Source organism: Sabethes cyaneus, chromosome 2 (assembly GCF_943734655.1).
Source record: "Sabethes cyaneus chromosome 2, idSabCyanKW18_F2, whole genome shotgun sequence".
In the NCBI taxonomy this organism is placed as follows: Eukaryota; Metazoa; Arthropoda; class Insecta; order Diptera; family Culicidae; genus Sabethes; species Sabethes cyaneus.
The window spans coordinates 156,802,668-156,818,531 of NC_071354.1; the positions used below are offsets into that span (position 1 = coordinate 156,802,668).

At 38.6% G+C, this 15,864-nt stretch overlaps 3 protein-coding genes across 4 annotated transcripts; 1 reads left to right on the forward strand and 2 right to left on the reverse strand.

Moving 5' to 3' along the window:
- Positions 1-1,630: 1,630 nt before the first annotated feature.
- LOC128733943 (1-acyl-sn-glycerol-3-phosphate acyltransferase delta-like) lies at positions 1,631-9,260 on the reverse strand. 2 transcript variants are annotated; one of them, XM_053827838.1, is made up of 5 exons: positions 9,162-9,260; positions 7,549-8,010; positions 3,542-4,071; positions 3,122-3,479; positions 1,631-3,045 (listed from the first exon to the last, which is right to left on the reverse strand). In XM_053827838.1, the coding sequence occupies exons 2-5, from the start codon at positions 7,730-7,732 to the stop codon at positions 2,915-2,917; spliced, it is 1,203 nt and encodes a 400-aa protein (XP_053683813.1). In that variant the 5' UTR covers positions 7,733-8,010; positions 9,162-9,260; the 3' UTR covers positions 1,631-2,914. The 2 variants fall into 2 exon arrangements, with proteins under 2 accessions (XP_053683813.1, XP_053683814.1); XM_053827839.1 differs by lacking the exon at positions 9,162-9,260 and adding an exon at positions 8,152-8,248.
- Positions 9,261-11,172: 1,912 nt separating this feature from the next.
- On the forward strand, positions 11,173-13,503 carry LOC128733976 (transmembrane emp24 domain-containing protein 1). The gene is made up of 3 exons (XM_053827906.1): positions 11,173-11,285; positions 11,346-11,798; positions 11,863-13,503. Exons 1-3 carry the CDS (start codon positions 11,262-11,264, stop codon positions 12,082-12,084), a joined length of 699 nt encoding a protein of 232 aa, XP_053683881.1. The 5' UTR covers positions 11,173-11,261; the 3' UTR covers positions 12,085-13,503.
- LOC128733975 (uncharacterized) lies at positions 12,287-14,884 on the reverse strand. The gene is made up of 3 exons (XM_053827905.1): positions 14,838-14,884; positions 13,883-14,776; positions 12,287-13,524 (listed from the first exon to the last, which is right to left on the reverse strand). The coding sequence occupies exons 2-3, from the start codon at positions 14,708-14,710 to the stop codon at positions 12,667-12,669; spliced, it is 1,686 nt and encodes a 561-aa protein (XP_053683880.1). The 5' UTR covers positions 14,711-14,776; positions 14,838-14,884; the 3' UTR covers positions 12,287-12,666.
- Between the last annotated feature and the right edge of the window lie 980 nt (positions 14,885-15,864).

The window sequence follows — 15,864 nt, forward strand, 5'->3', positions numbered from 1 at the left end:
GGAACTAGTAAAAAAAGTCTAAAACCGATAGGAAGAAAGAATATCAATCATAGAATTTATTATTACATACAGTTTGATTTGCTAGTTTCAGTTTGTTACAAAAGTTCTGCGTTCAACTTTACGATAAAGTGTTACCAAAACAAAATCCAACAAATGTAGAAAAAAAAGTTGTATCAAAACTAACACTGAAAACAAAAACATCGGAAACAAACCGGCTGCATCAAATTGAAGATTAGACAACAGAAACAAGAGATTATATGAAAATCATAAATTAAACTGATTACATTAATCACGAATATGTATTTGGTGGACAGTATATTCATTATAAATATACGTTACATGAAAAATGAACGACGTTATTGTTTTTTATTTCCCTTTGGCGAAATTGCACCCTTTCGTTCGTTGAATATGAGACACCCTTTGCAGCAAAATAAATTGCAGCACACAAAATTAATTCGCAAAATTCGAATTTTTGTATGATTGCCATCAAACTTTCAGGGCTTCAAATGAAATAGTTAAACTTAGTTTTAGAGTTTTTATTTTATTAAATTTCGCCTCCGTATCCGAATACCCGTACTTTGGCCTTAACCCCATCCATGATATTTTGCACAACCTTAAAATCGACATGTTTTGCATATTTACCCATACTTTCTTCATTTCTTCCACTGTTTTGACTGCTTTAGGATATTTCAGAAGATTCTACTTCATAATAGCCTAGCATTTCTCGATTGGCCGCAGCACCGGTGTATTTAAGCGGTTATGATCTTTCGGCACGATATCGACATCGTAGGACAGTTGTCAGACTTCAGAGGAGGAAGAAGTCGCTTTTGGAAACAATCTTTCAAATACACCGGTCCATTCATTGTGGTCACGAAAGGTGTACTCCGTTGTTCACATGAACAAATTGCTTGCCAAATCAGGAATTTATTGATAAAGTTCAACATCTGTTTTCGGAGGTTCTCTGGAACATTGACAGTAGACTAAATCGAGGATCGAATCCTCTAACTTTGGAGTAGCTAAATGACCGCGACCTATCCAAAGACATTGTCTTGCTCGCACGATACTAAATAGATATGCAGAGCAAGTTAAATGACCTCTCCTGGAGCTCACAGGCAGCGGGTCTCATAGTCAATGTAGCAAAGACTAAATCTATGGTAATGAACATTGACAGTCCCACCCACCAGCTTTAGCCTAGCAAGAAAACAGGTTAAGCAGGTGGAAGTCTTTCAATATCTTAGCCAGACAACGCCTGATGCCGATGCAATTTTTGTGATTTCAAAAGCAATTTTTATGCCCGAAACAAAAGATATGTTCACGAAAATTTATCATTGTGTTCTTTGCGTCTGTCAGAACACAGACAGATTTTAAGGAGGCGTACGATCCAGTTAGATAAAATGTGCTGTGGCAAAGAATGCTCAAATATGCATAGTAATTTGTACGACGAAACCGATTAAACAGCGAATGATGCTGGAGAATGGAAAAGATTTTTTGTCACAGATATTATTACTCCTATGTCCTGACATTGACCCCAGACTATCGACACCGGCTTAGAATTACGATTAACCCACTACAGTCCTCGAAACCCGGTTTCTTTAAAGTTCTAAAAATTTAAATAGCCTTTCAACTACAACATTCTTTATTTCCTCACCTGCAAAACTGCCCACAGTCTGATAGGTAAACTACTACATATAACCCTAGGCAGCATGCAAGTAACTGTTTATAGTGTCCGGTCTGACTCACAGAATTTCATTTTGCTGCCTGAATTCACCCTCAAAAGCTAGTTATGGTCGTAATGGTGGAAAACGCTACACATAATTGTTTGTGCAAAGGAACTTATTTGAAACGAATAATCAAACAGTAACGCATATAGACTTGGGTTGCATATGTGGGGAAGCTCGATTTCGGTGATTTTCATAAGCCGTCAGAGCTTATGTAATATTTTTACTGATCATATTGTATTGATTGCGCGGTATCGTCTTTTGTTAGCCTTTGGCCTTGTTAAGTCTCATCTGCATTTACTAAAACCTAATCAATGACATGTATTACAAATGACATATGACTTTTTATTGTGGAAATTTGGTGATAAAATCAAAAGTTGAAACGAGCTGACAAATAAATGGGAAGAAACAAGGAAATGAACTTTGATAATTCAGTTTGATAATGTTTTGTTGGTAATATGATTAAACACAGCTTTCATGATTGTTGGCTGTACTATGATAGAAAAATGTTGGGTTGATGGTTTTAATTAACCGATTTTTTTTATAATTGAATACCTAACTGGAAAACTTGTTGTGCGAAAGAAAAATATCGAACCAACAATAGTTCGAAAAACGTGGAAAACTTTGTACTGAGTATTCAAGCTTTTCAATATTGCCATCTTTTTTAATTTCGCCTTTTACAGTTCACTTAAATATTACAATTTCATTGCTTGGTGTAAAGAATCTCACCGAAAAATCGGTTTTAAATAGTACATTATCTTACCTTTGCGCTCGTTTCTCGTCCTAATAATCTGTTACGCGCAATAGATTTATGCTGTGTATAAGGAAATATCCAGGTGTATAAAACGATATAAACTATAGCAATAACACTACACCAATATGGAGTTTGTTTTTTTCTTTTATAAATATTGTTCGGAACAAATTAACTCCGGGCATAAGGGAGCTACAGGTGTTTTAAACTTTATCTGTAAAATGGTGTAGCAAAATTTGGCTTTACCCGACGGTGGTCAAACGCGCGTCCTTGTATCATTTTTAGAAAATAGTGTCTCAATGCACAAAACAGTAGTGTTTGCTTAGAGCAAAACTAACCTCCAAAAATTGGAGGAAAATATAATGGGATGGGTTAGTCTACGATTGTGGACTTTTGTGGAAGGTTCTATATACCGTAAAAATTAGCAGTCACCTTTTAACTGGTTCTACGAACTTTTGACCGATTTCTTAGGCGATGTTCCATTTTGACTACTCTGTCCACCGGTGGCGTCTGAACCATACGAGGATGCTTTACTGATTTTTGACATTCCAATCGCTTTTACCATAAGTGTGTAAACTGGACGTGAAACAAAAAAAAAGAGAATTATTAGTTAAAAAGGTGTAAATGTTTTTTTTTCAAGAATATGACTTACAAGCAGCGAGTACGGACGATCCGATTGAGAAATAAAGAATCTCTCCGCTAATCAGCAACTGAACTAGATAATAAGACATCGGGACAACCGTTATCACATTCCATGCTGCCATGTTAATGAATGAAGATATTCGGGGTTGCACTTTAAATGGATATTTTTTCGTCACTCCAGAACTGGTGAAAAAGTCTCCGTGATTGTGGAAGCTGTCCTGCATTCGATCTTTCTCAACGAAAAGATTCTGTAACCATTCAGCGGCCTTTTCTTCGTTTTCAGGAAGAGTGTCGGTCGGAATTCGGCGAACATGCATATGTGCAACAAGTCCCTTTCCATTGAGGATGTTGAATATAGTGGGTTTAACCTATCGATAGAATTGAACGATCGTTATTTATCGAGCGATTTTACGTTTCTTAGAACACTTACGGGTGAATCTTTGCTAATGGCCAGTTGAATATCCAAAATTGAGCTTTTGCCTCGCAAATGTGGTAAACTAGCAGTAAATCCTTTAGAACGCGGAATCAAATGATGTTTGAGCTCAACCATGCCACGCTCACGAGCGAATAGAACAGAGGCCTCGTGTTTCTTTTCGGTAAACCGTGTGCCTTCAGCGTTAAGCAGCAGCCACACAGGGTCTGGATAATCCATGATTTCTTTTATCTGTCGTCCAATGATTTCTTTGTCCTTTTCGAACGAGCGTTCCAGAAATACAAATTCAGCAAACTTCCAAGCCCAACCAATAGTCGGTATGTATTGAATAACTTTCTTAGCGTACGCCTTACAGTTGCCTAGCACACCAACTTTATCGCAGAACATCCACCCAACAAGCCAATCTACCTCGTATGAGTGATTCATTAGCAGAAGGACATGCTCCTTTCCACAGTATTTCAAATCCTCCTCGCTAATGTATATATACAAGGTTGTTCCGGACCACCAATCTGCCAGAAAAACTAACTCTGCAATGGATGGAATATGAGAGCATACATAAGTCACTCTAAAACAGAGACAGAGACTACTTAAATAAAACAATGTAACAATTATCGGACAATAATATTCCTATCCCATTATGCAATATCTCTGATGTAGCCCAAAGGAGTAATCTGGGACTGCCGCTGTTTTCGAAAAATTGTTTATTGGATGTCACCCTGCAATTACATATTTTCATATTTTTCTACAAATGAAGTCAAAATATTCATGGTGACTAGAGCATGCTTCGACTATATTGAACTTAAGCGGCTAATATGTTAGAAGATACGAATATGCGAAATCGTCAGGTCATTTCTTTGCGAAATGTAAAAAGACATAGACAGAAAGAATGGTGTCTTATTAAGACGCGAAGGCAAGCGGCGAAAAATTATATAAGGCAGAGCAAAATCTATCTGGAATTGATCCTAAAGTTTCTCCCAGGTCCCGTGGTTTTAAAGATCAAGACAACAAACATGAGTTTGAGTTTATTCATGAAATGATTTGCCGTCCAAATGTGGACGGAAAATGTCCAAAGTAGCGTATGCGTAATTCCTACCCAAAATACATAAATTACCCTAGACGATTTTGGTAGAAAATCAAACGGGAGAAGAGACGCATTTGAAATTTTTTGCGGAAGAAGGAATCCAGGTCGCTAAAGCCAGGCGGAGCAAAACGGATTTATTACCAAACAAGGTAAACCGTATGCTCAGCATCTGTGGCTTGAACAGCACGTTCCTCACTATCGTGTGGAAAATTTGTGCGCTTGAACCTCACGCTTCGTTGGGATCTTCGTCGGGGTGCACGGATTAGATGTTTCATCGTCCACTTCGTCCTCGCTTGTGCTGCCGTACTGTTGTAAATAGTTTAAACCTATTTTGAAGGCTCTCCAGCATAAGATAATTGACAACATATGCACGTTAGTCAAATTTTTCTTAGGACTGTCAACTCTCCTTGACTACTGCATTAAAAATGTTTCCCGGAGGGAATTTGGCCACTGGTATAGGTATCGTTGTTTCAGTTCAACGGCAAGGCTCCGGCATGTATGACGAGTAATATGCACATTAAACAGGTTGCCATTACCGCGAAAAACCTCTTTGACAGACTAAAGTAATTAAATGGTATTTTTCTCAATTTCATGCTCGTGGCATATTAGCCAATTCTTCATTTATGGGCAGCCTAGGAAAATTAACTAATGTTTATTTGAACGTCTTTGTAGAATACCTGAAACGATTCTTCTTTTTTATCGTTTCAACCTAGGAAGTTTTACGAAAAGCGTCCGGATGTTTCGCACCTTCGAATGTTAGGAATCTAAGTGATGGCGCACACGTGTCAAAGGAAAAGTGAAGGAAGTGGGAGAGGAAATCTGAACCGTCGTGTATCTTTGTCGGATATAGTGAAGGTTCGAAGAAGAATGACGAACAAGAACACAAACCAAGATGGAAAAGTCATCTTGGGAGCAATTCACAATAGACCAAATCGAGGATTACCTTGGAATCCTCTAACGATGAAGCAGCTAAATGACCACGACCAGACGACGATGTCTTGCTCGCACAACGCCGAAACGATATACAGAGCAAGTTAGATGACCTCTCCGAGAGCTCCCAGGCAGCAAGTCTCACAGTCAATGTAGCAAAACTAAGTCTATGGTAGTGAACACTGATAATCCCACCAACTTCACAATAGCTGCACAACAAGTTGAGCAGGTCGTTCCTTTCAATATCTTGGTAGCCAGGCAACGCCACTACACACTACATACGGAAATACGAATTTTCAACTCAAACGTGAAACCCGTACCGTTGTATGCCTACGAAACGCGCAGCGGATACAACGCAAAAACTGCAGGTATTTATTAACCGGCGCCTACGATGTATCATGCGTGCCTGACGGCCTGACAACCAATGATATCCAATGAGGTACTCCATCGTCAATGTCATCAACGGCCGGTAACAACAAAAAGGTGGACGTGGGGGAGGTGGTAGGTGGAAGTGGATCGGATACACCTTTGAAGCAAGAAGTGAACGAGATCTGCAGAGAAGTACTCGACTGGAATCCGCAGGACAGCAACGACATCCGGGCTGTAGACGAGAATCTATCCTGACGATAAGTAAAAACCATGGCGGGAAATCGTCGGCAGTGGAAATCTCTGATTCATCCCTTTGTTCTGCAGCACTGGCGGACATGGACACATAAGTAAGTAAGTCAAGCTGTGTACGAAGCAATCCACCGGATCATTGCCAGGATCTGGGTACAAGAACAAATACCGCCGGAGTGGTTGGATGGCCACATTTGCCCTATTTTCAAAAAAGGACATCTACTCAAGTGTAATAAAATAACTATCAAGGGACCTATAAGGTGCTCTCCCGTATCATGTAGCGTATACTGAGACCGTCGGCCGTGAACTTTAAAGCTGCGTAAGATTCAATCAAACGAAATGATGTGACAGTCAATGCTCTAGCATGGTTTGCTGACGATACTAATCAAGCTGATTCGTGTGACGCTAAACGGATAAAAATCATGTATCAGAACAGCGGGTGAGATCTCAGTCGTTAGCAATATGTTGGATGGACTGAAGCAAGGAGATGCACTCTTTAACCTATTATTTAACATTGCCTTGAAAGCTGCAATACGAACGGCAAATGTGAAAAGAACAAGACATGCTTCTTGGTTTTACGGATAATCGCCGTCATTGGAACCGATTATCGGAATCTACCGTAGAACAGTGGAAGAGCCCTTCAGACCTTTGGGAAGCTGCGAAATAGGGCCTAACCATTAACGCTGCCAAAACGAATTACATGGTTGCTGGTAAGGATCGTGGAAGACCAAATGGTTTTGGTGCAGACATCGATGTAAGCCGCGAAGTAAGACGACAAATTACAGCCGCGAGTCGACCAGCTGAAGTCCCATAGTTCGCAAATTCGCACAGAACTGGCGCTTTACCGAACACTTCTCTTGGTGGCCCTTTATGGACATGAACCATGGACGCTAATGGAAGCTGATCAACGAATGCTTGGGGGTTTCGTGCGTAAAATTCTGCGGTCAATACCTGGTGATGAAATGGAAAATGGAGAATGTTGCAAACGCATAAACTACGAGCTAAGGCATAAAAAATGCTGAGAGCAGCCAAAACTATTTTCAGCAGAGAAATAGGAAATAGGTTGTTGACTTCGGGGCAGACCCCGCACGTTCCGCTGGTGTTCAAGGGCATGGAGAACGGCAGTTCAGACCCGGAAGTACTGGAGAACCATGGTTTGTTCGGCGCGGGATCGATAATGGCCTGTAAAATTCAACCCGTAAAGTCATAGCTCTTCAAACAATAACTGTTTGCTATTAGAGTAGAAAACAAGATATCCAAAAATATGTCATTGCATTGGGGACTAAATTAGCTTGACAACGGGATTAAAATGTTATTTTAAATTTATCATTATTCCTGATAAAACAGCTATAAGCGAAATAATCATAATACTTACGGGAGTAGAAAGAATAACACAGGTAATATCCAATCTTCCTATACAGACGTTTGTTAAATGGCTTCAATCCAAAATACAGTACACATTGCACTGAGTTAATGATCAATCCAGACGTGAAGTAAGAAATAGCAAAACACAGATGTACCAGTGTTGATTGTTTGATAAGCGACCACATTCGGGCCATTTTTACTGGTTTCGACTGGATCCAATTATAACGCTCAACTATTTGATTTCAAACACACATTTACGGATGTATAAATGTTATGCATGCAGTTGCACTAAAGATAATTAATTTTTGTTCAACCGCACCCGTCAAGCGCTGTCGATACGTGTATTGTACTGGAAGTTGAAATTTCACTGAAGTAAAAGCTACGATAACTGAAAGGTAGAGGTGAGCTGAAGGTGATAAGGGCCGGTTTCGAAACAGACACACGGGTTGATATGTTGCTCCTATCAGAACATCTGAAAATAAAGAAAGATAATGTAAAATAATAAAATCGATTCCAACAGCTAACACGTCTCAAACAAACGCTAAGGATTTCAAATTATATTTTAAATTGCGAATCACTTTGGATTAACTGGATTAATTGATAACAAACTGACCGCAAGACACTTCCTGGAGCGAGTTGAGTTTCACTCCCAGCGGACAGCGACCTCTGGCTGTTTTCGAACTGATACGCGTTTTCCTCTATTATCATTGTTCGACGATATCAGTCTAGGTACTTCTTTTTGTATTTTTCATTGCCTACGGCAGTACGTTCCAATACGCGATTTACGTCAAGTACATACACTACAAAACATGACCTTTAAACCTTGCAATTGGAGGTGTACGTTGGTTGATTATAGTAATAATAACAAGCATGCTAAAACCGGTACCAACACCGTGTTAATGTTTTATATTACTTTGTCATCTTTCATCGACAGAGACATTAATAATGCTACTGTAGGTACATAAAATCTATTTACAATGCTTTATTCTACACAAATATTATTCACAGGCATTTTTAATTATATCGTTGTAACTAAAATATTATTCATTGTCACCATTGCAAGATTAAAAATACGCTTATCAATGGATCTAACCGAAAATAATTTTGAATTTTTATTTATGTTATATACATAAATTTATCCGGTAAATTTCTAAATTTAATATCATTTGTCATTACATGACAATAAGCTTTATTATTGTAAAAAAAAATCCAACTAATATAATAGTTGACAGCTATAATAGATGAATAGGCAACATTTTCCCAATATTTCATGATTTATTACTACTTTCCATGTGGAAATTTCTCTACATTGTTACGTAGGTATCAAATAAAAAACCCGACAAGAAAAAGCAAATAAAAAGGGAACTTGTACAAAACTAAACAACAAAAACTTCAGTCAACCAATTATTATTCTTCTACTTTAACTCTTCCATTGACCACTTTTTGTGCTTTAAGCATAAATTATAACAGTACTTAATTGATGATACGCAATCAGATATCACAATACATAATCGCTGCTCGTAATCTTCGCAATACGGAAGCAAATTACAGCGACGTTCGACGCCTTTGACATAATCCTTCAAGATACGGTATGAGCAAATTAATAAGGAACGAGTACTTTACCTGTTACGCCAATCCAACTAGTTTTGTTACAGCAAATCGACCAAATAAAAACTAAATCGCGTCACGTTGAATATCAAATCGTTTCATAAAGTAAATTTTGCATTTGCATATTGCATAGCGCAATATATTACTCATTGACAGCTATTGACAGTAGCAGCAGGGATGCCTAAAATTTGTTTATGTAATCTCTTGACTAACATTCGAAAAGAGTCAATCGAGCAAATGAAAACAAACTGAGTGAGCAAGTGAGTAAGGGTGCTTGTGAGCAAGCCGAGGGGATGCGCTGTGCTCTTAGGCACATTATTTGACCGCATCCGCATTTTCAAATTCGGGACTACGAAGTTGCTATTTTTGACGTAGGACTACGTCTTACAGCAAGTTTTGAGATAGGGTGTCATTCCAAGAAATCGAAAAATGCAAGCGTCACGAAAAATGAAAGGTTTTGAGCGCTAATAGCTCAGCGGTTTTCCGATCGATTTTCAATATTCTTACACCAATCAATCGGAAAATCTTCTAAGAATTGACCCAAATGAAGAAAAGTATGGATTCTTGATGTTGAACTATTGAAAAATTGAAAATAATGAACCTATGTTTTACCAGAATTCTCGCTTCGTGATTGGTTGGAAGATTCTCTACGATGATCTAAACCTATACCAATTTGATATCTGTGCTTGGGAAGTAAGCCAAAACAAGTGACAAAGTTTCCCCATTTCAACAAGATTTCTTAACACCGCGATTAAACCTAGACCATTTTGATGTCCTTGCTTGGGAAGTACGCCAGAGAGAGTGACAAAGCCCACTCGTGCCAACAGATTTCTTACGAACGCGATTAAACCTAGTCCAATTTGATGTCTGTGTTAGGGAAGTGTGCCAGAAAAAATGACACAAGTTCGTTGTCCCAACAGATCGCAAATTCTTTACTGCGACTAAACCTCGGCGAATTTGATATCTGTATTGGAAAAATGTGCTACAGCTGTAGTGTTCGGTTGTAATACGACTCTGTATGAATACGCATGCTTGCCGTTTCATTAGAAGTGTAGTGAAAAGATGTGCTGTTGATAAAATAGAATTGAATTGGTAAAATCCCTTCAACGTGGGAAACCATGGATAATAAAAACAATCTTTAATTTCAGTAAAGTAGCAGGGAAGCAATAGTTTGTGTTCTTGATTTTGTTAAATTGTTTTCCAATGCACAATCTTTTGAGATTTGAACGTATGCAATGTTACTAGTACTACTTTGATAAATGTTACATACAACGCGTGTAGCATGCATTTATGTTGCATATAGCATGTATATACGAAGAATCGAATGATTACAAGCATGAATACATGCTGCTATCACTACAAAGAGACTTACGTAGTCCTGCGTCACCTATATATGCGGTCGTGTCTTGTACACAACCCCTCTGATTTTTGAGTGAAAAATAAGAGTAGGAAGTATTTTTGCTTTTGTTTTCACGCAAGTTTTGACAGTTCGGCATGGGTTTTCGTGTAAGAGCGAACAGGCTTAAAAATCTCTTTCACTTTCGTAGTCGCGAATTGCAATTCGCTATGACGGCGTTGCTGATATTGTTCAGGGCTTCAGGGTTTTGCCTGAGAAAAAAAGAAAGGGAAGTATTTTTGCTTTTGCCATCACGCACACGTTGACAGTTCGGCATGGGATTTCCTATAAGTGCGAGCAGCCTACGAAATCTTTTTCAATGCCGTCATCGCGAATGCTATTTTACTGTTTTTAGATTTCTGGCTTTAGTTTTCAAAAGGTCGCATAATGCATGTAAAAGGGTTGATTATGCGAGCCAGATTTTTGCTTTTTACGCAATTTGCGCGTTCTCATCGTGGTTTTCACGTCTCACGGCAAAATTTTTTCACGTTTCGAGCAGTTTTTACAGTTACAGGGGGGTTTTGACAGTTTTCGAGAAAAAGGATCATATTTTTTCAAAAATTAATATCTGGCATCTCTGTGGCAGCTGCTAATTTATTTACTGTGCAAAGTTTGAGTACGAGCGTGATTATCATAGCGACTATTTTTATAAATAATAAATCTAAATCTGTTTTCGCTATGCAAGTTTTCTCTAGTAATTCTTTATATGAGCTGTCAATATGAAACGAGTAGTTAAATCTTTGGTAGTTATTCTGAATATGATGCTTTTACAGGAGTTTATATTCTTGGTGTCCTTTCTGCAGGTTTGTTTGCCGCTGTTGGTGCTAGCATTACTAATGCCGGCAATTCTATGCTTCCAGAAAGAAATGACGATTATTATAACACCCGGAGGTAGAGATTGCTTTTACGAGTCCGCGAAAGCAGGCCAGATTGTCGATATTGAATATCAAGTTATCGATGGCTCGCATGGTGACTTAGATATTAGCTTCGACTTGGCGGACTCGAACGGACGACTGATCTATTCTGATTATAAGAAATCAGACAACATTCATCGTTTCAAATTGCCACAGGACACAGAGCTCTCTTTCTGCTTTAATAATGACTTCAGTCGTATGAACAGCAAAACTGTGTTTTTTGAGATAATCATTGAAAAGGAAGACGATGATGCTGGGTGGAGTAACTTTGATATTCTTGAAGGGTTGAGTCCGGAAGAATTCTATGACATGAAAGTACAGGACATAGAAGATATTATCAAGGTAAACAATTTTGTTGAAGCAAGTTATTAACACTACTATAATAAAGATCATATTATGTTTATAGCGTGTTAGAAATAACCTGACGAAAGCTAGGCAGTTCCAGGACATGCTTCGATCGCACGAAGCTCGTGATCGTAATGTTGCGGAGGAGAATTACTTTAAGGTCAATGCATGGTCCTTTTTTCAGATAATCATAATGGTAAGTGTAGGTTTCTGTCAGGTTGTTATGGTGAAAAGTCTTTTCGATACGGATTCGAAAGCCCATAAGCTATGGAGAAAGATGTGATGATTTTTATCACCCGCGAAAGTCAATTACTAAGTCATTTTCATTTTAATCATCACCACGCATCCAAACTCGTGCGCAAAAAATAAATGAAAACTATCATACTGTTAATGCCAAAGCAACCTTAGAAGAGAATAAACTGGACACACAACGACAATTTCTAGATTTTTGCTAAGCTAGTAAATATTAATTTTTCGGTTAATGGAAAAAACGTAAAATTTAGTTTAAAAATATATATTTATTTCGATATGTAATATTCTACAGTTTTTTGCTACAACACAACAGGATGTAAAACCACTAAATTTTGAATACGGACCGCAATGTTTTATACAAGGATGGCGTGAATAGAAATTGTATGCATTCAGTTAGGTATAAAAGAGTGTTCTAAAATTTAACAGCAATTTCTGTAAATACACCGCCTGTGAAGTTTTGTGTAAATATGTCTCCTTCATATCACACGAGTAGAGATTTTGCTTGAGGCAGCAAAATTATTGTGCTGATGTTCATACTTCATGATTGACTACGAATAATAATAAATAATTACCCGCCACCACCACCGTCGAGGATGAATCACAAACTATTTTACTAGACGTATAAGGAGCGTATGCTACGCATGCTCTCTAGCCGATGCTTAGCGTCATCTGATAGTAAAGGGCAGTTCATCATGTTAAGCCACACTAATGTTCGGCAGTGGTTGATGACGTGGTCCACCGATGCGTCAGTAAGCGTACGGCACCCGTCTAGGTTCAAAAGTTTTAATCGTTTCAAATCACGGCACAGCATCAACACTGCACTGTCACAGATCCTTTTGCATGCATCCACATGGACATATTCCAACCGAGGACATTGTCGAACTAGTGCCCGAATACCAAAATCCGTAATATTCAAACCTCGTAGGTCGATCTTTTTAAGTCGAGAAAAACTTAGCGCAACGAGAGTTTCGTCTGAGAGATCGCGACATCTACTTAGATTCAAATAGCACAGTTTGCTCAAGTTTGTCACCGGATAAAACCGAATGCGCTCAAAAGGCATGTTCACACTGTCGAAAACGGTTCGACTGAAGAAGCTATCATCGATATCGAATGTACGCTGCAAGTTTAAATATTCCAATGATTTAAGAAACGCGAATGAGAGCTGCAGATCATGAATGTTTTCGTACGAGCACTGGTACAGTGTTAAACTACGAATGTTGGGTGTTTTCTCAAAGAATCGCGGTAAGGTGTTGCGCGAAAATGTAGCCGCCGATACGTACAGCTTTTCAAGGTGCGGATTTTCATACGCGCTTAGATCCAGATTGCCAGCCACGTGGGTTGCATCGGTGATCTTGAGATACTCCAATCGTCGCATATTGCACAGGAACGATTGCTGCAAATTATGCACACGACAGATGTGAAGTTTTATGCGCTTCATATTAGGCAGATTGCGGCTAATTTCACTGAGTATCTGAAAAGAAATGCACATTATGAATTTTAAAATTTTATACAAACCACTGAGCTTTTTTTTTTATTATAAAATTTTGAATAATTTGCATGTCTGAAAATTTTTATCTCATACTCATAGGAAACAACATATAATAAAAACCTGTTTCCGCATAACAGGTAAATAGGGTTACTATAAGTTTTCACTGCCAATTACAAACTAATATTGATTGACGCTTGTATTTAAAATACTTTGAAAAATAAAAAGGATTCTAGAGAAACTTTGGTTTTTGAGAAAAAGTACCATTAACAGAAAATAATGTAAATAAGTACCTATATAAAATATGTTTAATTTTTAAGTGTGTTGTATATGTGAATCTTACCTGGTCATCTGCCGGAAACAGGTTATCGATGTTTAGGTGTACAATTGTTGGCTGTACTCTGCTTAGCTGGATGATGTCGCGCTGTTTCAAGTCGTAGCTGGATTTCAACGAAATTTTTTTCAATTTTAACCGTTCGATTGTAGCTATTTTCTGTAGCAGCATCGCACCGACTTTAGTGTAGCTAAGATTGATTCCCTCCAGTGTTCCGCGGAGCGCTTGGACAAATTCAACCAATTTCTCGCCCCAACCAACGAACGAGGAATAATTTAGCTTAAGAATCTTCAGTCGTGGACAAACTTTCATAAACATTTCGAAACATTCATCGTAAATAAAAATGGAACGTAGCGTTAGAGTCTCCAGTTTTGGCAATTGAAAATTTACTGAGACATTCTGGAGCTGGAATTCCTCGAATTTGGTGGTTTTCAGGGCAAAATATTTGAGGTGAGGTGTATATCGGAGCAGTTGAACCATGGTGTCGCCAGATAGGGAACAATCGTTCAGAGTGAGATCCTGCAAGTTTCGGCCTAGAGCACGCCATAAAGTATCCGCCTCTTCGATAGCTACGGCTTTTAGAGTTGCTTTAGTGTAGCTACTTTTTGTCTTAGATAACACTCGACTCTGCTCGCAGCCCTCGTACAGGCGACAGTTTTTGAACGACAGCACAAATCTTTCCATGAGTGAGGATGTGTGACAAACCGTATCATACCAGTGATGACAAGTAAGCCGTACCTTGGCCAAATCCGACATAGGTAAATGCTGGAAAATTATGACCAGCAATTCCGTGGGTAGACGAGGCAGTAAATGAGTTTGAGCATTGGCGGTGTCCATTGCACATTAATATCACTTTGATGTACAATGTGTTTGCAAAGCCCTTTTTCGTTCATGCACTGAGAACTGTAAATACGAGAAAAATAATATTAGTCGCAAATAACAATATATTATGACACGACGCAACTAAACTTAAGCCGCAGTCGCGAACTTTCATTCATGGAATGCATGGAACTGTCGAATGTTTACAATATCTGCTGTCATTCTATTTTTTATGCGTGTACTAGAGAGTCTAGATGTTTAGAGTAACGCGAGCTTTAAAATTGAATTGCAAATTGTTCAGGGGTGTGAAATTGTCAAAATTTTGCGGACTAAACATCCATGGACGGCGACAACTTGGAACCAGCCAGTATACCGAAAATAACAGCTATTATTAGTTAAATTATAGCTAAAAGGCTGCGTTTAACTGCTTTCTAATTAGTTTCAGTAGTCTTAAAATGAATAAACCTTTAAGTAGGCACCAGAACCAAAAGTACCAACACCAATGAGTGGGACATGGACAATGTATGTAGTTTGACAGCCACAGTACCCCGCTGGAATTGTTGCAGGCTTGGTTGCAGCTGAGCTCAATGAGCTGAACAAAAAATCAAAAAAGGAAATCAGAGGGGGTGTTTACAAGACACGACCGCATAGGCGACGCAGGACTATTATACGTAAGCCAGTTAGCATGTAATAGTTAGCATGTATCCATGAATGTAATACCAGAGACAGACATACAATTGTACCAGCGTTGTACCTGCACAATTGTATGTCTGTCACCGTGTACAACGATAGAATCACGCAAGCAAAGTGGTACAACGGTGGTTTCTGTACCTACCTCTTTCACCGTTGTACGAAGCTACAACTGCTCGATTTTTACTGCGCGCAGCGCCAATGACTGGTAGTTGTGATAACAAAAACTAAGCAGAATTTTAAATTAATTATTATTTTGCAAGATTTTGGCAAAGATTTAACGCTAAACGCTTGGCATCTTGAAATTTGTGTTTACATTTCGTGAATAGGAACAAAAACCAACGCTTAGATCATGCAATTAGAGATTATCGGTGATGAGCACAACCACGTACAACGTACAGTAGTATGTCTGTCACCCTTCCGTTGTACATGTACAACGCTGTACACGTACAACGCTGGTACAATTGTATGTCTGTCTAGGG